The 23865-nt window shown below is 39.8% G+C and overlaps 1 protein-coding gene across 1 annotated transcript; it reads right to left on the reverse strand.

Annotated features, from left to right (window-relative positions):
* Positions 1-1807: 1807 nt before the first annotated feature.
* On the reverse strand, positions 1808-22886 carry rp1l1b (rp1 like 1b). Its single transcript, XM_079358682.1, has 6 exons — positions 22794-22886; positions 20021-20660; positions 17762-17921; positions 15220-17625; positions 14744-14957; positions 1808-12296 (listed from the first exon to the last, which is right to left on the reverse strand). Exons 2-6 carry the CDS (start codon positions 20510-20512, stop codon positions 2495-2497), a joined length of 13074 nt encoding a protein of 4357 aa, XP_079214808.1. The 5' UTR covers positions 20513-20660; positions 22794-22886; the 3' UTR covers positions 1808-2494.
* Positions 22887-23865: the final 979 nt, after the last annotated feature.

Genomic DNA, 23865 nt, shown 5'->3' on the forward strand with positions numbered 1-23865 from the left:
ACATGGTTGTGGGAAAGCCCCTTATTATTGTGCTCCGGATGACGTTCCTCACTCCTCCAGTGTTTACTGTGGAAATAGCTCTGTGCCAGCAGGCAGGTGCTTCCTCTAACATTCTTGCCTTCTCCAGAAGATTTAATTCCACAAAATATCATTGCTGCTTTATTAAAACAGTTGTGCTAGAGAGTTCATTAGAGGAGTTATACATATTTAATAAAAAAAAAAAACATATATATATATATATATATATTAATGGCCTAAGCACAGTGTGCACATCTTTTTGTTGAGCAAAATATTAAATCTGTTCATGGTAGATCTACTTTAACATGATTGTGATCAGCCAGCATCTTGGCCTGACCTGACTTATACAGGTATCAGTCATATTGTCTGATAAGACTTCGTCAATATCCTATTTTTGATTTTATTCCTTCAAGGCAGTGTTGGTCATTTTTAAAAAGACTAGCATAATGTTCAAAGTATCATTCACTTAGTGCTCCATCTACACTGCCCCCCTCCTCTCTGTGCTCCATCAAAAGCCACACCCATCACTTACATGCACAAGCTCTGTTGCTCCAGAAGCTAACCTCAGCTCATATTGCATGACTACGACTCACAACGACCAAAAACAAACTCCAAGTATAAACTCTGTTATCAGTAACGCACTTTGAGTATGGGCTAACGCACACAAGGGGTAGAGAACAAGCTGTGAGACAGTGACTAAATACTTTTTTTTTTTAAATCCCCAAAATGTGCTTGTGTGGGATTTTTCCGCAAGGGGGGAGGTTAATGAAAAAACGTTTTAGCTATAGCCAGCACAGTTGTTAAAGCTAGCATTTTAGCTTAGTGACTAATCGAGCAGTCCTAGAGGATCCACATTTTCAACCAACCATTTCAAACCACCATTTTTAGCCTCTAGAATAGAACTTACATATTTCCATTGGTATCTTGCTGGCAAAGAGGTTAGATCATAACTGTGAGACAGAATTACATCTTTGTAAAGCTTCATCATATTTAAAGCTTCATATTGTTAATTTCTTTTCCCCACTACATGTTTTTGTGAAGCTAAACTTAACATAAGAATAAATAACCATGCTATCCAAAATAAGCCTACTCAATATAAGTGGAGTGTAGCCTACTTTTGCATAAATTATAGTCAAGAAAAATTAAAGGTTGTATGATTTTTTCATGTCTCAATAACAGAAGTTGAGAAAGTGGCGCTGTAGGCCTCTGCTCCCCACACTGATGTAACGCAGTCAATCAGAGTGACACCAATTATGTATGTCACATGAGCACAAGAGACCACAAATGGAAAGTCATAGAGAGGGACATCCATCAGCTCGGTGTAAGGAGGTTCACAGTAGAGTGAGTAGAGAATGAATTAATTCTCAATAGACTAGCACACTCATTCACTATAACTTTACACTCAGACTAATCAAACTAGAGTTTGTGATTAAGATGGAAATAATCAAAGATGTGTGTATTCAAAACAGCTTAAAACTGTGTATGTGATGTTACGTAGTCCTTTAAAAAAGCCATTATTGGCCAGAAACCTTCTGATTTTCAGTAATTTAAGCAGAAGAAACTCTTTAAGAAGACACTGTCAGACAGTAGAGGAAGTGTTCAGTGTCACCTATGTGGCACATATTGATCACAAACTGTACCTGTACTGTTTTGATTTGCATTCATAATTTGTCCATGAAAACAAGAACTGGTTTAAAGTTAGTTTAATAACAGAGAAATAAGTACAGTACATTCAGCAAAGGCTTTAAGCCTTTCAGAGATGTTTGTAACCTGCTATAGAAACAAATTACTCTATTACGCTAACTGATGGAAATATAAGCGCGCATACAATGATGGTAACCATCAACCAGTTTCGCTCTTTAGATCCAGCACTTAAATCAGTCATGACAAACATGGTTTCTGCACAATAATATCAGCATTTTCTAACTTTGAAGAAATAAGACAATATTAACTCAAAAAATATATTATTTTTAACTTTACCCTGAGAACCAAGAGTCTTTAAATAATGCTTTTGATTAAATACAATACATTCACAGACTGGCTTAGTCCTGCAAAACAATTTTGGGCAGCACAAAAGGTGTTAATAAGTAAGTAATTTGGAAGAAAAACTACAGTACTACAGTGTTGAATCAGGTAACATGTAACCAATACCCTATGACCTATATTGCATAAAAATAAATCATGAACAAATTCAAACCACCTACATAAAATATATACATTCAAGTATTAAAGATTATCTTTTCATACAACTGTATGAACAGTACTGTTTGTTCTTGTGTACAATATCAGCATTCAATGCCAGGAGAAAGTGCATTTCTGTAGTGCTAGTTTAACAAACTTAAAATGAGAAGACAAAAATCTATCTTTTTTCTTAACAGTTCTTGTTTTTTTCACATCTTGGAAACTTGACATTGTAACTTAAAATGACAAGGGTGACTTCAGTCTGAAAAAATGCCTAGAACCTTTGCAGAGTCAATCAGTTTTCTGACTTTTGCAAACTTCTGGACTCAAGGCTTGAAGCTTCTTCTTGGCTGTTGACGTCGGTCTCAGAGTCTTCAACATCAGCATAAGCACCTTCCTCAGATTCCTCATTTACTTTTTGTATTAAATCAAGTGGGATCAATGTTGTCATTTTTGCTGCTTTTATAGCTGCTTCTTGAGTATCAGTCTTTCTCGGAACAAACTCTTTCTCTCCATCATCCGTTTCGTCCTCTAGTTCTTCTGAATCTTCCTCTGCCTCATCTTCTCCATCAGCTGACTCTCCCTGGTTTCCATGCCAGCCTTCAGTGGATGTCTTAGTGTCCTCCTCTATTTTAGAGGCTTCAGTATCTTCATCATTATCATGGGTTCCATTTGGAATGGAAATATATTCACATTGTGTTACATTTGTCCCAGTATCTCCATCTCCCATTGGTACGTTATCACTTATTTCTTCATTACTTTCTGATGCTTCCCCCTCATCTTCCTCATCGTTATCTGGTTTAAGCTCCACCACATCATCAGGGCCTTCAGTTTCATTGTTTGTCTCAAGCAAAGCATCTTCTTCATGTTTGTCAATAATATCGCTTTCTTCGTATTTTTGGTCAGTTTGGTCAGGATCAGTCTCTGATTCACTTACAGCATTCTCAACAACCTTTTCATCCTCCCCATCAGAAAGTTTCTGTCTGCTATCTTCTGCAGATTCATCTCCTGGGTTATCACTGGAGTCTTCCCCTTCAGTTACCTCATTTCCTGTCATTTCAGATCCTACAGATGTTTCTTGTGCTATTTTTCTCTCTTCAGTCTCATCTCCTGTTGTTGCAGACTCTGTGCAATCTTCATCTGACTCCCCATCGCTTTCATTTTCTGCAGATTCCTCCTGATCATTTTCAGCTTCCACCAATCCCTCTCCCTCATCATCATTTGTATATTGTGAAGAATCCACTTCTCCTGCAGTGTCTTTTGCGTCTGTTGTTGCATTGTTTTCAGAATCATTTTCATCTGATTCGTCCTTCTCATCTGCTGATTCATTTTCAGTGGCAGCTTTGGAGCTTTCTTCTATTGCTAATTCAGGAACCACTTTTACATTAGCTCCCTTTTCCATAAGTACTTCTCCATCTGTGGTTATGTCATCTTCACATGCTTCATTTTCAGGCGTATTGATTTCCTCTTCAGCTGAATTTTCTTTTTCTGCGACCGGACTAACCTCATCAGTATCTTCCTTGGAGTTGTCCTCTTCAGAGCTTACAGCTTTTTCCATAGAAACCTCATCTTCAGTTGCTGCCTCCTCAGATTTTTCTTGTGAAAAATGGCTAGCTTCGTCTGTGTGATCATTCTCCTCTGTGGTTTCTCCATTATTTGTGGTGGCATCAGTGCCTTCTGCTGAATCATCATCTGTGCTAGCAGCAGTTTCTTCCAAATCTTCAGTTATCTCTGCCTTTTCCGATTCTTGGTCAGTTGTTTCTGCCAAATGTTCTCCTTCACCTTCCATTCCAGCTGCAATGGCCTCACCATCTTCTTCCTTCAGTTCCTCTTCACTTATGGCAGATATCTCCTTATCGTCTGCAACTGTCCCTTCTTCCAGGGCCTCCTCTTCATCAGATCCATGTTCAGTTGTTTCTGCAACATCTTCTTCACTTTCCCCAGCTTGGGTGGCTTCAACATCTCCTTCTTCCATTTCTCCTTCGCTTGTGGCAGCAATCTCCTCACCCCCAGCAGTCTCATCTTCAGTTGTCCCGGTTTCCAGGGCCTCATCTGCCCCAGACTCATCTGCACTTGTGCCTTCTACAGCAGCTTGATCTTCGCTGGTGGCAGCCATCTCTTCAATAACCTCATCTTCATTTGTGGCTTTTTCAGTAGTTTCTATGTCATTTGTGCCAGACTCATCTGCACTGGTGTTTTCCAACGCATCTTTTTCAGATTCTTGTTCAGATGCTCCTCCAACATCAGCCTCCTCTGCTGCACTTTCTTCTCCAGCTTCATCAGCAGTCTCCTTACATTCAGCAGTTTCTTCTTCAGATGTGGCTTTTTCAGATATTCCTATGTCATTTGCCTCAGGCTCATCAGCACTGGGTCCATCCACAGTAGCATCATCTTCAGATGTAACATCATCAGTCTGCTCTTCTGCAGTGTTTTCTCCAATTTCATCTTCACTGATGGCAGAAATCTCTTTGATTTTGGGAACATCATCTTCAGTTGTGGCTTTTTCAGAAGATTCTATATAATTTGCCTCAGACTCATCTGCACTGGTACCTTCCAAAGCAGAATCTTTTTTAGATTCCTGTTCAGATGTAGCTGTAACATCAGCCTCATCTTCTGCAACACTGTTATCTCTGGTTTCATTTTCACTGGTGGCAGCTACCTCCTTACATTCAGCAGTCTCATCTTCAGTTGTGGCTTTTTCAGATGTTTCTATGTCATCTGCCCCAGACTCATCTTCGCTGGTGCCAGCAAACTCCTTATCTTCAGTAACCTCATCTTCAGTTGTGGCTTTTGCGCCAGAATTATCTGCAATGGTGTTTTCCAACACATCTTCTTCAGATTCCTGTTCAGATGTAGCTACAACTTCAGCCCCCTCTCCTCCACTGTTCTCTCCAGCTTCATCAGCAATCTCCTTACATTCAGCAATTTCATCTTCAGCTGTGGCTTTTTCAGATGTTTCAATGTCCTCTGCCCCAGACTCATCTGCACTGGTGCCTTCCACTGCAGCATCTTTCTCAGATTCCTGTTCAGTTGTATCTCCAACCTCATCCTCATCTTCTGCACTGTTTTCTCCAATTTCATCTTCACTGGTGGAGGTAATCTCTTTACTTTCAGTAACATCATCTTCAGTTGTGGCTTTTTCAGATTCTAAGTCATTTGCCGCAGACTCATCTGCACTGGTTCCATCCACAGCAGAATCTTTTTCAGATTCCTGTTCAGTAGTTCCAGCATCAGCCTCCTCTGAAGCACTATTATTTTCAGTTTCATCTTCACTTGTAGCACTAATACCCTTTTCCACAGCACTTTCATCTCCTGCTGTTGATGCATTATCTTTATCGGCAGTTTCACTTTCATCATTAGTGGCAACATCCTCGCCAAACCCTTCCTCAGCAACCTCATCATTGCTTGATTCACCTTGAGTTTTGGCTGCCACATCAGACTCCTCTGCAGTGTTTCCTTCTTCAACTTTGGTGACTTCTGCTGTTTCTTCTTTTAAGTCATCTTCACTTGTGACATCCATCTCGTTTTCTGTAGCAGTCTCACCATCTGTTGTTGCTGCTTCAGTTGAATCATTATCACTGGTGGCAGCGGTCTCTTCATTATCGTCAGCCATCCCTGCTTCTGGAGCTTCCTCTACATCTGACTCATTTTCAGTTGTAGCTACCCCTTCTTCTTCACTTTCCACTGCAGCTGGGGTGACTTCAACATAGCTGGTGGCAGCAATCTCCTTACCTTCAATAACCTCATCTTCAGTTGTGGCTTTTTCAAATGTTTCTGTGTCATTAGCGCCAGACTCATCTGCACTGGTGTTTTCCAACGTATCTTTTTCAGATTCTTCTCCAGATGTAGCTCCAACATCTGCGTTTGATGTGTCTTCGTCTGCCAGGTCTGATGATTCTTTGGCTATGGCCTCATCATTATCATCTTCACATTCATCTAAACTGAGGGAGGCAAGCGTACCTTGGTCATTGCTTATCCCTTCTTCAGAAGCCTCTTTGTCTGATTCATGTTCACCTGTAATTGCGACCTCTGCATTGTCATCTTCAGCTGTAGTGGTTTCAGCTGCCTTTTCCTCAAGTTTATTCTCATTAGTATCAGCAGGTGTATTTTCAAGCTCATCTTCTAGTGTTGCTTCTTCAGAACCTTTACTTGACACTTTAACAGAGGTGGCATCATTTTCCTCTGCTGTTTCTTCTTCATTTCTGGTTTCATGTGGACTATCAGCAGACCCATTAGGACTGGTTGGCGCAGTCTCGCCAAGGTCCTCAGCTGCCTTTGCTTCCATAGCCTCTTCCTCTACAGATTCTCCTTCTCCTTTGGATTCATGTTCTGTTGTGTCTGCCACAATTTCTGCTGCATTTTCATCCTCAGTTGTGTCTTCCTTTGATTCATCTTCACATTTAATCTCATTATCTACAGCAATTTCAAATTCAGTTGTCTTATCAGTTTCTTCATTCAATGAATCTTCAGCTGTTGTCGCATTTTTCTCATTGGTAGATTCATCTGCAACAGTGGAAGCAAGCCCTTCTTCATCATAAATTGCATCTACATTTTCAGCCATTTCTGTATCAGTGTCATGTGTTGCAGTGGATACGAGATCACATTTTGTCATGGTGGCTTCACAGGGCTCATCCTCCATTTCATTTTCACTAGTTGCAGAAATCTCTTCTTCTTGTTCAACTGCCTCTGTCTCCATATCCTCAGCTTTGTCTGATTCATGGTCAGTTATGGCTTCCAAAGCTGCCTCTGCTGTTGAGTCATTTTCGTTGGTGACATCAATCTCTTCTACAGCACTCTTGTCTTCAATTGTTGTTTCTTCAACCTGCTCATTTGATGATCCATCAGCTGAAGCTAGGTTGTCGTCTTCATTTGCAAAGTCATCAGCAGTTGTGGCAGCAATCTCCTCATCACAGAATGACCCTTCTTGTACACCTTCATCTTTGTCTGTCTCATGCTTAGCTAGAGTCAGCACAGGATTATCTTCCATTGCTATTTCGTCTTCAGAAATCTCTTCTTTCGTTTCTTCTTTACTGGTGGCAGCAATCACTTCTTCCATATCAACTGTCCCTATTTCCAAAGTCTCATCTTCACCAGATTTGTTTTCAAGTGTGGCGTCCCCATAATTCTCTTCAGCCCCATTGATATGTTCAGCAGTGAAGGCTGTACAGGTCTGTTCCTTACACTCATCCAAATCCTCAACTGAAATGTCTTCCTGACTTTCCTGGCATGTGGTGGTGGCATCATTCTCCTTTGAAGCTTCTTCATCACCTGATTGATCAGCAACAGTCTCTTCTTTTTTATCTTCTGCAACATCAAGATCATAATCATTTAAGTGTACTTCATCCCCTTCCACTTCTCTTACAGCGTTGACAATGACTTCTCCTACTAGTGTTTCTGCCATCTTTGTGTTGTCATTTTCCTGTGTATTGCAAGGGTCTTCATTCTTCATCAGTAAAATTCTTTTCAGATCGAAGGCCATTACAACAGGTGCAGTACTCGTATGTGTAGGATCTGGCCGAGATGCTATTTTTTTCTTTACACATGTTTCACATGGACAGTAATCATCATTTTCACTGCGCTGGTCACTAAATGATTCATAGCTGTCATAACTTTTTTCTGCTTGGGGATCAATTGATTGCTTGAGCATTACCTTCAGCCTCATTCTTCTCTCTTCAGTTTGTGTTGTTGAAGCACGGGTCATCGCTTCTCTAGGAGGTCTCGGTAGACCTGCTCGACCTTGAATTTTTCTCAGTTCTCTATCTATGCTGGTTTGGATTCTTTTTTGGACCTCAATTTTAAGTTCACTTATCATCATGTCAAGCTGTTCATTATCATCCAAGTTCCATTTAACTTTGAACTCATTCATGGCATTGATATAATGAGCCATGAACTGCTTTTCAATTTTTGTCAGTAAGTGTAAGACCCAGACAGGATCCGGATCTTGAGAAATCCTTTTGGCTAACTGTGCCCTTTGAATAAGGGGAGGAGAGTTAGACTTAATGTCTGCTTGGATTTCAACGTCTTCTGGAAGTTTTGGGCCATTGCTGTCATGTCCTGAACTCTTGTTTGAGGAGGGTGGTGTTTCAGGTAGTTCCCTTGGACTATCATTGCTTCTGATGGTTTCATCTGTTGCTGGGCCATCATCATGTTGTTGCTCCTCACACAGTTCTTCCTCTTTCTCACATGTACATTGAGCATCTTCATTTGCTTCATCTTCACAGACTTCTTGTACTTTGTTTAACATATCTGCAGTGGTATGTGGTTTGGAGACATCCCCATTCACACCATCACTACTCTTCCCAGAGCCTGTGGAGCCACTGTTCACGTCAACGCCAGAGGACGATGTATGATTGAAATCTCCATCCACAGATTGATGATCATTCTTCTTTAACACATGTTTATGTTCAGGAAGATCACAAAGCCAAAGAGACTTAAGAATATTCATAAGCTCTTGGTATCTTTCATCATTTTCATCTGCATTTTGAGGATTATGGTCGATTAACTGCAACTTCACTAGGCAATCCAGAAGACCTCTGGCTGAAGTGCTGAGTTTACGCCCATACACTTGAGAAATTTCTGGTAAACTGTTACATCTGTCAAGCTTTGGACTAAGTAGTACTTTCATCACTTGAACAGAGGAGGAAAATATTTTTGAGGCATCATCTCTCTGAGGACAGGTAGTATCAGCATTTGTCATATCTTTACTTTGTTGGCAGTTATCATCAGCAATGCAGCTCATCACATCTCCTTCATTTGTGTCATTTACATTTTCAGCTGCAGATTTGGCATTATTTTCATTATCTTCACTTCTGATAAAATCCTCTGTTGTGTGGCCATTTTTTTGTTCATCACAGTTTTCAGGAAATTCATCCATGTCATACATATTACTATCTGCAGGTATTGTTTTCAGCCATTCATTCACAACCTCTGTAGGAGATGAATTTGGTAGGCTAGAGGGGACCAGCTCTAATTCATCCATATTTGTGGCCTTGTGTATGCATTTGCTGCTTTTGTCACTTTTGTTACCAGTAACACTTTCACTGATTTCTGCAGCTTTCAATGAAGTGTTTGTTTTCCTCTTAGAAACACTATTTCCTCCATTGGAGTCCGCTGGAGTCTCACAGACGTCTTTGACCACATCTGAACTGGAAAGCGTTTGTGACATATCACTTTCATGTGACTCTCTGTGACTAATCACATGATGTTTGTTACCTTTTGGTTGTTGTGCACTCTGGCATGTTTCTGAAACAGAAGAATTTGCCCCAGAATTTGGCTTGGAAATAACCTCTGAAATTGTATTTTGTATTTCTTTCCTGCTTGACTTTTTAGAATTATAACTTCTCTTATCAGTAGTATCTTGCTGTTCTTCCTCTTCATGCAAACTAGATGTGGGTTTACTGTCATCTTCATTGTTCACTGCTTCAATTGTTGCCAGAATATTAATACCTGTGTCCTCGTTTGCATTCATTAAATTGTCTGTGCCTTTTGATTTTCGAGATTTCATAGACAGATTTGACTTGACAGATAGAGAACTTTTTGGCCGGGCTTCTTTAGTGCTTTCTTTAGTCATTGAAGTTGTTGACTTATTTGAACGTGCTGAAACCTTAGACTTCGAGGACATCCCAGTTGGTGCTCGGTCTTCGATTTCCTCAACAGTCACTTCTGGGACTTCAGACCTGACTAACATTTCAGAATTATCTGATTTTGCTGACACAGGGGTAAGTGTTCTCTTCTCCTTCCCAGATGCCTTTGATTTCTCAGATTTTCTAGATGTATTTGACTTTGTTGATTGAATTGACATGGTACTTGGTGCTCTATCGTCAATCTTCTCAAAATCGACTACACTTTCTTCTGCTGAAATGTCAGTGTTTTTTTGACTTGACTTTCCAGTGGACACCAGTGAAGTATTGGACACATCACTTTGTGCTCTTCTGTCAGTGTCATTTCCATCATCATCCTCATTGAATAAATTATGAGAATTTTTAGATGCTTTAGATTTTGTAGATGCAGATGTTAAATTTGACTTCCCAGATTTCACAGACACTGCGCTACCTGCTGTTGTCTCAGCATCTTCCTCCATGTTTTCATTAGGAGTGTTCGCACCATCTTCTGCAGGTACATCAGAAGCCTTTGATTTCTTTGAAACTGCTGAAGCATCTGATTTGGCTGATCTGACTGAAGTAGTGCTTGGTGCCCGCTTCACTGGCTCCTCATGATCTTCTTTGGGGGCAATAGACATGTTTGAATTACTAGACTTAGCTGAAACATTTGACTGTATTGATTTGGCAGAGCTAGCTGATTTAGCTGAAAGGGTGCTTCGTGGTCTCTGTTCTGATTCCTGTCTATCATTTGTGGTGTTTTTTTCAGAAGGGACTTCACAGGATTTGGTACTATTTGACGATACAGAAATATTTGATCTGCCTGATTTGGAAGACATGTTACTTGGGGATCTCTCCTCAGTTTCTGCCTTAGCAGGTTCCTCTGGATCCTTTTCAGCATTTGATTTCTCAGACATTGCACTTGATACTCGCTCAACTGTTTCTTCGGCATTTGCAGTTTCTTCTTTGACAGTCAGAGATTTCCCAGATACATTGGATTTGACTGATTTAATGGACATGCAGCTCGGTGCTCTATCTTTACTTTCTTCATGTTGTATGGAATCATCTGACTTTGAAGATCTTTGTGACAAAGCACTGCCTGTTCTCTCGACAGTTTCGTCATCTTCTGCAACATATTCCTCAACCATAACTGTTGACATATTTGATTTTAATGACATGGTGGATATAGCTGACATTGCACTTTGTGCTCTCTCTTGAGTATCTTCTTCACCTGAAATGTCAGTAGATTTGGCTGAACATACCTCAGAAACATTGGATTTTTTGGATTGTGCCGAAGCTTTGGACTGTGCTGATTTAGCTGAACGTGCACTAGGGGCTCTTCTTGTAATTTCGTCATGTTCATCCTCATTATGAGTGGAAGCACCAGAGGTTTGTGACTTACTAGATCTTTCAGAAACATGAGACTGTATTGATGTGACTGATTTGGAGCTTGATGATCTTTCTTCAATTTTCTGTTCATCTTCATTTGGATCCTCCATGCTTTCATTTGCTGGACCGTCAGAGCATTTGGCCTTTTTTGATTTGTCTGAAAGACCTGACTTGACAGACTGAGTTGACATTGAACTCACTCTCCCTTCATTTTCTGCAACGGTATTCACATCATAAAAGGAAACTGATAATTTTGATTTGTTTGTTTTGGCAGAAATATTTGACTTCATAGACATTGCACTTTCTGCCCTATCCTGACCTTCCTCTTCATCATTTCTACCATTAGGAATATCAAGGTATGCATCCTTTGAAGCAGAACCATTTGACTTGACTGAGTGTACTGATAGTGAACTTTTTGATCTGCTTTGCTCGTCATCATCGGCATTTGCAAAGGTATCAGCATTGTGATGGCTTTTTTTTGAGGCTGTTGATTTCTTCGATACTGCTGACATATTTGACTTTGCTGATCTGATTGACAGATTGCAAGAAGCGCTCTCTGTATCCTGTTCATGATCTTCTGTGTTTTCTTCTGCTGAAAAATCTATATCTTTTGAATTGCTTGATTTTTTAGAAATAGTTGACTTTGCAGTTTTGGATGACATGGCACTCTGTGTTCTCTCTTCAGTTCCTTCGTCACCATCTTCTGCATTAGAAACATGAGTGGGTTTTTTCAATCTTACTTCTACGGGTTCTGATCTGATAGATTTTGTAGAAGCCTGTGACTTCGCTGATTTTGCTGACAAAGCACTAGGTGCTCTCTCTTCATACTTACTAGAAATTTTAGAAACATGTGATTGGACAGATTTGCCTGACATGCAGCTCGGTGCTCTTTCCTCTATTTGCTCATTGTCTTTTCTTTCATTTGGACTTTCAAGATTTACTTCTGCTGGCATATCAGTACATTCTGACTTTTTCGATCCTGCAGAAACATTTGACTGCACTGAGTGGGCTGACATTGAGCTTGCCGCTCTCCCCTCAGCCTCCCCTTCAGCAATTCCTTCCTCTGGATTGTCAACACAACCTTCTAAGGGTGCCTCTGAAACTTTGGATCTGTTAGATACCGATGAAACATTTGACTTCACAGATCTTCTTGATCTGACTGACATATTACTTGGAGTCCTCTCAGAATCAGCTGTATTTTCTTCAGCTGGCTCATCCATCCCTTTTGATGTAGAAGCTTTTGAAGATCTAGTTGACATTCTGCTTTTGGCTGACATGGTGCTCTGCGCTCTCTCCTGAGTTTGGTCTCCATCATCTATTTCACCAGGATCAGATGCAGCTTTGCCAGAACAAACTTCCGAAGCGTGTGATTTGATTGATTTTGTGGATCCGCGTGACTTTGCTGATTTAGCTGACAAAGCACTAGGTGCTCTCTCTTCAGTTTCCTCTTCAGCATCTACTTCATCGGGAATGTCAGTAGTTTGGTCTGAACAAACTTCAGAAGCTTCTAATTTGATTGATTTTGTGGAAGCATGGGACTTTACAGATTTAGTTGACAAAGCACTTTGTGCTCTCTCGCCAGACTTAATAGACATTTCAGAAACATGTGACTGATCTGATTTGGATGACATGCAGCTTGCTGCTCTTTCCTCATTTTGCTGTGGGTCATTTACCTCATCATGACTCTCAAAATGCTCCTCTGCTGGCTGACCAGCAGAACATTTTGACTTATTTGATCTTGTGGAAATATTTGACTGTGCTGATCGAGCTGACATTGGGGTCATGGATCTTCCATCAGCCTCAGGCTCAGCTATTCTTTCTTCACGATTGTCAACACAGTCTTCCAAGTTCACTTCTGAAACTTTGGATCTCTTTGATGCCTTTGAAACATTTGATTTGACTGATTTGCATGATCTGACAGACAAATTACTGGGAGTCCTCACTGCATCTTCCTCATGATCACACTGATTTTCTTCAGCTGGACCATCAACCCCTTTTGAACTACGGGATTTTGCAGAGATAGCTGACCGCTCAGTTTTGTCTGACAGTGCGCTTTGTACCCTCTCCTGAGTTTGCTCTTCATCGTCTCCTCTGTCTGGAGTTGGAGTAGCTTTGCCAGAACATACATCAGAAGCATTTGATTTGATTGATTTCTTTGATGCGTGTGACTTTGCTGACTTAGCTGACAGAGAGCTTGGTGTTCTCTCTTGAGTTTTTTCTTCAGCTTCTGCATTAGAAATGTCAGAAGTTTGGTCACAGTGATCTTCAGGAGCTTCTGATCTGATAGATTTTGCAGAAGCTTTTGACTTTGCTGATTTTTCAGACAAAGCACTCGGGACTCTCTCTTTAGACTTACTAGACATTTCAGAAACATGTGATTGGACCGATTTGGCAGACATGCAGCTTGGCGCTCTTTCTTCAATTTGCTCATTGTCATTTACTTCATCGGGACTTTCGGGGCTTACTTCATTGGGACAACTTTTCCCTTCTGAAGCATTAGCAGAACACTTTGACTTTTTTGAAAGTGCTGAAGCATTAGACTGCACTGACCGGGCTGACATTGAGCTCATTACTCTCCCTTCGACTTCCCCTTCAGCAATTTCTTCCTCAGGATTGTCAGCACAGTCCTCCAAGGGCACTTCAGAAACTTTGGATTTTTTAGATGTCTGGGAAACATTTGATTTAACTGATTTGCATGATCTGACTGACATATTACTGGGAGTCCTCTCTGCATCTTCCTTGTTGTCAGCTGTATTTTCTTCAGCTGTACCATCAACCCTTTTTAACTTAGAAGATTTTGAAGATATATTTGACTTTGCCGTTTTGGATGACATGGCACTCTGTGTTCTCTCTTGGGCTTTCTCTTCATCTGGAATATTAGTATGATTGTCAGAACACATTTCTGAACCTTCAGATTTAATTGATTTGATAGAAGCATTTGACTTTCCTGATTTGGCTGACGATATTTCTGAAACACGTGACAGGACTGACTTGGCAGAAATGCAGCTTGGTGCTCTTCCTTCAGGTTGCTCTTTGTCATTTTCATCATTAGGGCTTTCAGTGCTGTCTTCAGCTAGGACTCGAGCAGAACATTTTGACCTATTGGATCTTATAGAAACGCTTGACTGAACTGAACGTATTGACATTGAGCTCATTGATCTTCCTTCAGTGTCTTCTTCAATAACTTCTTCAGAAGCCTCACTACACTTGTCAGAAGGTTTTGCAGAGCTTCTTGATTTCCCAGATATTGAAGCATTGGACTTCATAGATTTTGCAGAGGCAGTTGACATATTGCTGGAAGGTATGTCGCCATGTTCTGTATGAGCAGCAGAATTTTCTTCAGCTAAAACACAGCTGTGTTTTGACGTGTCCGACTTGGCAGAAATAATTGAATGTGTTGATCGGGCTGACACATTTGACTTTATTGACATTGCACTAGGTACTCTGTCTTCCTCATTTTTAGTTACATTTTCTCTGTCTGAAACACTGCAGCATTTTGACCTACTTGATCTTGCTGAAATGGTTGATTTGTGAGATTTATCTGACATGCAACTCACCGATCTTTGGTGATCACTGTTTTTCTGTTCAGTATCTCCTTCACCACAAACGTCATCATCATGTTGGGGAGGAATATCGGAAGCCTTAGATTTTGTAGACACTGCAGAAGCTTTTGACTTTGCACTTTGTGCTGACATTTCACTTTGCGGTCTTTCTGTAATCTCCTCATCATCACTGTTTTCCTCAGACTTGCCTTTAGACTGTTCAGACTTACTAGATACATGAGAGGATTTTGATTTACATGATTTTTCTGAAATCACACTCGATGCTCTCTCTTCAGTTTCATCATGTTCAACAGGATTTTCCTCAGCGGAAACATCACAGGAGCTTACTGTTTCCTCTACATCATCTTTGCAACTTGCTCCATTGTCTCCAGTTTGCTCTTCGGGACTTTCCTCATTAGGGATTTCGGATGATTTAGATTTGCCAGATTTTGCAGAAATATTTGACTTTTCTGATTTAATTGACATTTTACTTTGTGGTCTTTCTTCACTTTCCCCTTCGACAATCCCATCATCCGAAATGTCAAGGCCTGTTGTAGCGTGACGGTCAGACATCTTTGATTGTCTTGATCTTACAGATGCTTCAGATTTAACTGACATAGCACTAGTTGTTCTCTCCGTTTGTTCTTCCTCTGCATTTCCTTTAATATCATCACAGCATTTGGACTTTCTGGAGGTCGCAGATGCATCTGATTTGATAGACCTTGTTGACATGGCACTAGATGCTCTTCTACTTTCGTCATTTTCAGCCTCTTTATCCTCAGCGCCATCAGAGCCCTCAGAGCCTCTTGATTCTTCAGATGCTGATTTTACTGACTTGATACTTGCAGCCCTTTCAACAGTAGCCACTTCCTCCTCTTCACTGTCAGCTTTATCTGATGTCACATCTGACAAAGCACTGGGCGGTCTTGCGTTGATATCTTGCACTTCGTCAGAATGTTGTTGCAATTCAATTTCAGAGGCTTTAGACTTTGATGATTTTGCTGACATGGCAGTAGATGCTCTCTCTTGAGTAGATCCATTAGCCTGTTCTTCATCTTGAATATTAGACACATTTGAACGATTTGATCTTCCAGAGGTATTGGATTTAGTTGACATAACACTTGGCACTCTATTCGGATTTTCTCCAGACTCTTCAGATTCTTCTTGCTCAACATTTTCATCAGCAGTTTGTGACTCTAATGCTGCACTTTTTTCCTCTGATGTTTCTTGAGGTGGAGATTCAGATGTTGTTGATTTTACAGACACATTTGACCTCACAGACATTGAGCTTTGTGCTCTCTGCTCGGCCTCTGTGTCACTTTCTTGAGCTGGATTCTGAATGCTTTCTTGTGCAGATACTGATGTAGCTGACATTGAGCTAGGTGTCCTTTGTTCTGTTTCCTTCTCATCTTGTTCTGTATCTATGCAAGACAAAACTCTTGATCCCTTTGACTTAATTGATGATTTGGATTTTGAAGACATTGAGCTTAAGACTCTTTCTTCGGCAACCTCCTTCTCTGATTCATGTTGTTCAGCTGCTACTTCTGACTTCACTGATTTCTCAGATTGAGAGGATTTAACTGACATGTTACTTAATAGCCTTTTTGGGGTTTCTTCGTTGTCAAATGTTTGCAATTCTTCAGCTGTAACCTCCAGAACATCAGAATTAGATTTTGTAGAGGCATTTGAATGAACTGATGTGGCACTTTTGGGTCTTTTCTCCTCTGGGTCTTCAGAATTTGTAATCTGTATGTCAGACTTATCTGATCTGCCAGTGGCATTTGAATTGACAGACATGGCACTTGATCGATCTCTTTGAATCTCTTGTTCTTCTTCAGCATGGACATTTCCTTTAATATCACCCTCAGGATCACTAGACACTACACATTTACAAGTGTAGGATTTCTTGGATCTTTTTGACCTGCTCGAAATCCCTGAGACATTTGATGCCTTACTGGTCGAGCTCAAGGATGAATGATGCAATGGTGATCCTGTTTCCATCTCTGCACTCCCAATTCTCTCTTCCCCGCCAGGTCTACTTCTCTGAGAAGATGCTCTTGAAACACTAAGTGAGACATCGTCATTTTCATCCTCCTCAATGCCAGTTAAAACTTCAGAAGTAGCAGTTTTGTCATTGGCCTGATCATTTGGAGAACTGTCAACACATATCTCAGAGTTTTCCAGTTCAGGGGATTGCGCCTTGCATTTTGGTGAGCAAGTTTGACTTCTGGTAGTGCAATACTCTATAGTTTCAGCTTCCTCAACAGTCTGCTTCACACAAGTTTCTCTCTCCACAAATTGTTCGGAATTTTCATCACTTGACCTTGACGTAGTTTGTCTTTCGACCACAGTCTTTCTAGAGACCACTGTATGTGAGGATGCACTTGAGCTGGAGGTTTGAATGTGGCGATTTGCTCCTTTAGTGTTTTTCCAGATGTCATAATCCTGACAGTGACTGCAGCACTGAGGACAGTGAGGTTCCTCTACATGTCTTTGATGGTGTCTGTGGATGTACGCCTCTTCTTGTTCATCAGCAGAGATGATTTCAGATTCTGAATAGTTTCTATCACTAACAAAATAAGGATTGTTATGTCCTTGGAGGTAATCACAGCTCCTGCCTGTTGTCTTTCTAACTTGCGTCGACCAATGTAAAGTGTCGTCATTTTGTAGACGGAAGCGTACTTTCATTTCCATAGACAAACTGCCATCTTCATTCACATGAACGCTTTTCTCAATATCATCCTCCCTTATTCCTTCACCAGTAAATTGGCCAGAATCCACATTATCTCCTGAGTCAGTTCCATCTGGCAAGGACTTGTCAGATGACTCTGAATGCCTGGTAGGTGTGTTGACAGATTCCAGTTTTGGACTGGTGACACTTTGCGTTGTTGGCGGTTCTTGGTTTACCATCATGACCAGAAAAAAAGACAGAAAAAATAAATAAAGGGGGGGATGAAATTAGTATTTTTCACTTGATCTTTCCATCATATTGTAGAAGGTAGTGGATAAAATGTATATAAATTGTCCTCTTACCCTGATGTCGGTCATTGCAGCCACTGATGTGCGACCTCAGCTTTGGGAGTTTGTCATCCGAAGTTTTCCGGAAGTTGTCTATGATGGAAGAGTGAGAGGGCTCACGTCCTACACAGACAATGACACTAGGGCACTGAATGAGACTCTGAACAGTGTCAATCTGAAATAGAGGGGAAAAAAGTATTACTACAGATTAATTTATATTGCTGAACCCTATTAAGGTTAATGTCATAAAAACAATCCTACCCACTAAGCTATGAAACGGTTAAACAAAGCTCTTGTTTGATGAGGAATGAGGCTTCTGAGGTCAATCTCTATATTAATTCTTTATTATTCAAAAGTCAAGTCAGGGTTTTATGTTACTAAAATGTGAATTTCATGCCACTTGGTTTTCAGGGTTTAGTATTTTTCTGTTTTTTGATAATATATAAAACTAGGGAAAAAATATGGGCTTACATTCGAGAAGCAAGTGTAAGGAGAAAGAGAACATCTGATTGAATCCACTGGTTTCCTCTTTATGCCACGGAACGATCCAAATCCTTTAACAGAAGGCTCTTAGTTGAGCAGTGAGTCACTGGTTAGAAATCTTAATCCAGGATGATCTCACATAAATGACAGATGATGGGTTCTTGAATTATTGAGCTGCGACTGCCACTTTTAATAGCCATTGAATTGATCTGCAGTTGTACATGGTTGCTGAGTGTGTGAAAGTTGTAGATCAAATAAGCATAATTTAATCCAATGACATAGCATCTGGGCTTTGTCTCCTCCGGGGTTGTCAAAGTCGGATTTGTTTACTAAAAACACAATAATATTTTACAGGATAGTTTCTCAGTCTTTTGATAAGAAAAAGTGTGTGGGCCTGTATTGTGTTAGGATTTTTATCAACTTTTGTCTTTCTATTATGTACTACTTTTGTGTGTGGATCCTGGTGGGTTTTTCTGAATATACAATTAGTGGGGACTTCTGGAAAAAAAAGGTTGGGATACACTGATCTAATGGATTTGATGCTATACTGCGATGTCTAGATATATTTAATATTATGCAATTGCACTTTAACAATTTTAAAACCCCTCATATCAAGTGCTGCTGCTCTACTGTTTACGTCTGAAAGCTTCAAAAGAGAACAGGTAGACTTTAATATTGAGACTTTTGTTGATTTTATCTGCTTGTGAACACTCAGTTTGATGAGTTTGCAGTTTACAATTTGAAATCTGCCGTTGGTAAAGGCAGATGAATGGCTTCCTCTGCAGTCACACGAAGCCAAAGTGAAGATAATTTATTGCCCCTGTGGAAGACACATTTCTGAGATACCTCTGGTATCAAAGTGGCGGGAGTAGAGTTTCAACATTGACCTGTTTTCCTTTCTCAAAAATAGCTCTGATTTGAACAAGATTAATGGGGTTTGGAGAGAAACCCACAATCGTACTGTGTGTGTGAGGGAATATCCCTGTTTTTCCTCCTTTATACACAACCTCAAAGTATTTGCCCCTGTAAACCTAGATTATAAAAACAAGTGCAGAGTAATTGAAACTAATATAAATGTCGATAAATTTACATGGTGATAGTAGGGATTATTTTACCTTACAAAGTACCATCCTGTAAGAGCCAACTGAGTAGTTGGTCACAAATAAAAAATGTACATGACAAAATATGACAGTGTAGATGAAAGGTTTGAATTAAGGGTTGTTCTTAATATAAAGCCAGAAGAGCAATTTGCATACATTTTTATTTGCATGACAAGGGATTTGTGTAAAAGCAATAAACAAATCTAGTTTGGTTGTTTGATGCTTTTGGATTTGTCAACATGGACGTTGCTTTTGCCATTGATTTTCTGCAAACCATATCACAATTTGTAATGCTTGATAAGCTATAGTACAGCACCAGTTCATGGTGTTATAAATCCTTTTTTTTTCAACGTTTGCAGTCTGTCTGATAGTTTACAGAGCTCTCAGCTGGGATTTAGAGCAAAGTCATTCCTGTCACTAGAGGCCTCTCTTTCACTCTTTTTATGAATCTGACGCCTGAATGACAGCATTCAAATCAACTTACTTTTTGATGGATTTTTAAAAGTCAAGTTAATAAAACAAAGCAACAATAATCTAAACCTTTTGACCTTTGTCAATTAATGATTCATTCAGCCTTCCTAAACATAATCAATAAACTATTAATAAACTCTATAGTTCTCTACAGGTTGTGTTAGAGAAAACTTGAAATAATCTTTAAATAATCTTGACTTTCAGGTGTTGGTGTTCTTACCTTGCGTCCCTCTTGCGTGTATAGCTTCCTGACGTGGTACTGCATAAGCTCAGAAACTTCCTCTAAGAAAAGCCCAAAGCTGCGTAGACTCCTGCGGTGCAGGACGATGGTTTTCCTGAATGCAGGATCACTGTTCTTCACCAGAATAACCCTCTTGTGTCTGCTGTGATGAATGTGGTGGTCATGGCCTGAATGGGCCAAGGGGTGCTCCTCTGGCCTGGTGGGCCCCCTGAGAGCATACTGGTGTGGATGGTGGTGTGGATAGGGGTGGTGAGTGTGACAAAAAGGTGGGACCTGAGTCTCTAGCGCTTGGGCGTGTCTGTAGTCAGAGCAAAGGTAGCATTCCTCCAGATGGTCCTGGCGGGCCACCATGCCATGGTGGGAGATCCTGGGCAGGCGGGTGGTGTGATGTTTAAAGGGAAGAGAGGACATATGAGAGCCTTCGCTTCCTAAAGCATTGAAGCATTGGAAGTTGCGTTTGTGGGAAGGCATTTTGGACGGTGGTCCTTTTGCTCTGGATGAAGGATGGTCTTAGGTGAGCAGAAGGAAATGGCAGGTAAGCTTGGGTAAACAGCTAAAAGGGGTTAGCATGTTTCTCGTGCTTGCACTCCACCTCTGCATGGTTCCCACGCGTCGCAGGCTGAAAGAGAAATTCAAATAGAGGGTGATTAACAAGAAATTACTGCATTTTGCAAAGCAGAGAAACAAATACATGTTAGACAACCTGCTTTCCTCCCGTGCAGTTTTTTTTTTTTTACTTTCGTTAATCTGTGTGCATACCATGAATTTGCTCTTTCACTTATGTGCCCATTTTAGTGTTTCTTGGTAATCCAATGTGGCTAAAGTCTTTAAATCTCAAGTAGTTTGTAAACATGTTTTCTCTGGGTTTACTTCAGGCTCACCTGAATCTGAAAATCCCTGCAAAGAAACACTTCTGGCTGAGGGAGTAAGCAGCCTAATGCGGTCTTACATCTTCTGGGAATCTTTGTGGAACATATATCCTGATGTAGGTTCAATTGTTGAGATATGGTGACACACTTAACATACTCTCCAACACATTTTAATTTACTTTCTAAACTTCCTCTATATTTTATGCTGTATGTATATATATTTTTTACATTTTTTTTTTTTTAACTCAAAACACTAAATAAAGAACAAGAAATGGTGTCTTCACAGTGTAGCATGTTGAAAATCTCTAACCATTGCAAATATCTCCCAACATAGAGCAGGGTGCACGTGACACAGTTGTTTAAAACGATATGTACAGACTGCTCAGAGGATCAAAGAGTAAATAGAGACAGGGATAATGAGGATGGAACCACAAATAAATCCCACAAAGTGACTTTAAATAACATGCTTAAGTCTCTGTGAGGGGTAAAAGTGGACATCACCTCAGTGATTGTCACTGTGATTGTCATTAAAGAATATATGCAACAACAATACAATCTCAGCTAGCTTGATCTGCTCTCAGAAATATAAAGGATTACCTATAAAAAGCAATATCTGCAATAAGCACTATGTATTTATACAGTGACAACACAGCAAGCAGAGACAATTCATTGATGCGTGATGGAAAGGAATGTGTATGAAATAAAAGTGTGGGTTTTTTTTCTAAATGAATCAAATTGTGTGACTCAAAAACTGGCTAAGCTTGACTGACACACAGAAAGAACAGGTTTGGCCGTTGTCCTTGTTCTTGTATTAGCAATGTTGTAGATGCCGGCTGAAGTAGCAAGTGATTCTGCAGGCTCCAAATGTTGGCAGGAAGAAGTGATTAATTGTTGTAAATAATCTTGCATGTCCTGTTGCCAACATTAGCTTTACAGTCTTGAGGTTGAACCTACAATATTGTCGTTTTCAGCCCCAAAAAGACAATTTTGGTCCTCTTAATATATAAGCTGAGTAGATGCTTTTGTCTGTCCTCTATAATCCAGGATTATGAAGGCCAACTCTATTTCTGCTGGTTGTATTGGACTTATTTTTACCACAGGCGGTGCAGTTATAATATCGACAACATAATATGTCTCCTACAGTAAAGAATGCTGATATTACTAATCATGTTTCATGACTTTTGAGAACAAGCAGAGTATTTCAGAATAGACCTGATAGAATTTTTTTTTGAAAAAATTAAAGTTTAAAGATCCATTATGCATGATGTCAACATTCACAGACATGTTTGTAAGTGCAGCAAGACACTGTAACAACAAAGGTACATAGGAGTTATTTGATGTATGATTATAAAACATACAAACTTTTTTTATGCTGTGTTTTGCTGAGCTGCTGATCACTTCCTCTTTTCTTTGTCCTTGCTTTTGTTGTACCTACTGCCTGATCTACGTCACTTTGGACAAAAGCATCTGCTAAGTGAATTGTAAAATTGTAGAATTGTAGGATTACAAATGCAAAAAGTATTTATCTTTATACATATGTATGGCTGGTATCCCCACACTCATACTGTTTTATTCCTAAGGTGTTGTGTTCGCATACTGAGGCACCTCAGAAAGTTCAAACAAGAAAAATCCAAATCCCATCCTCCACACAGATTCGACCTGGGTTCATCCAGTTGAACACAAAGTAGTGTGTTTGGTCTTTGTGAAACTCAAACAAAGTACTAGGCCTATACCCTACAAAAATTTGATATTATATTCATTTTGCAAGTACAGTCATAGGTTTATTTTTTATTATTGGAAGGTATTACACTTAAACAATTTAATGCATATTTGCTAAATTCAAGACAGAATATAATATACAAATAAAGTACTTATATACTCACAGGATCCACCATCTTGAAAGGACCAAACTGAAAGTAAATAGTTCCAAAGCTGCAGCGTGTAAGATGTAAACTCCCAAAGAAACAACCAAGCTCATGCACGCAGAGAGAACAAGAAACCAGTTCAAAAGCCTCCCTCCAGAAGCGGGCCTACCTGCTAATCACATCTATGGGACGCTAAGGATAGAATGAAAAGCCTTGCTAATCACTCTGAGATTGGACTGAAATCTGCTGAGGCTTTGGACACATGACTTGTACTTCACCATTGCATAAAGGGAGTTTAACACGCCTTAAGAAAGCAGCTGAAGGCTCAGTGACAATGACTAGGCATAATGTTCCCGTCTTTATCTGACAACTTTTGCCCTCTGTCACCCTTCAGTGGATGCAGATTACATGATTTTTCTTTAGCAACATATATTATTTTAAACACTGGATTATTTGTTAGACCTGTGTAAAATAGACACGATTCAACATATAAATAAGACTAACATTTAGAACAAAGCTAAAATATCATGAAGAAGGAATATTTCTTCAGATTGACTGGGAAGGCTTTAAGGTCAATACTTCATATTTACATTTAAACCATGCCTAACTTAAAGCGTTACAGGAAGGCAATAAGTTGTATTCCTATAATACATTTAAAAATAAATAAATAAATAAATAAAAACATCAGCTTTGTGTTTAACGTCCTCTCTTTGATGATTTCTCTTATTTTGAAGAGCACATAAGAGAGATGTTGTGTTTCCAGTTTCAAACTTCGGAAGTAGCTATTTTTATAAGTGTCAATTAGAAAATACTGCATGTGTATTTTTTCTTTTAGTATTTTAATTGTTAAATGAATTTTTATTTGAAAATAGCTATTTCAAGTGATGTAAACTGATTTGGTTGTTGAATTGTTGCCCTCCTTCCTCATGTCTTTCTTTGTGTGCTTCAGTTGGTAACCTGACATTTTAAGTGATACTCAGCTAAAATGCCCTTTCCCCTATTGGCACCAGCTCCACTAAAGTGCGAGCTCTGTAATCATCATCAATGAGAAGAGCAGCGTCAAGGTTCATACCAAGACAAATGTTGTCAT

Source organism: Symphodus melops (assembly GCF_947650265.1).
Source record: "Symphodus melops genome assembly, chromosome: 1".
Taxonomy (NCBI): Eukaryota; Metazoa; Chordata; class Actinopteri; order Labriformes; family Labridae; genus Symphodus; species Symphodus melops.

What these genes read in the sequence shown, in the direction of transcription:
- rp1l1b (XM_079358682.1), bottom strand. Translation starts at nt 20,512, where the DNA reads ATGCCTTCCCACAAACGCAACTTCCAATGCTTCAATGCTTTAGGAAGC. An exon ending in AAGTGAAGAAAGACCACAAA is followed by an intron (nt 14,958 to 15,219) that starts GTAAAATGTCAA and finishes TCATGTATCTAG; the next exon opens with TAAGTCTGAACAGTCTAAAG. An exon ending in ACAGTGATCACCAAAGATCG is followed by an intron (nt 12,297 to 14,743) that starts GTGAGTTGCATG and finishes GGTATCTAACAG; the next exon opens with ATCCAAAGTTTCAGAGGCAC.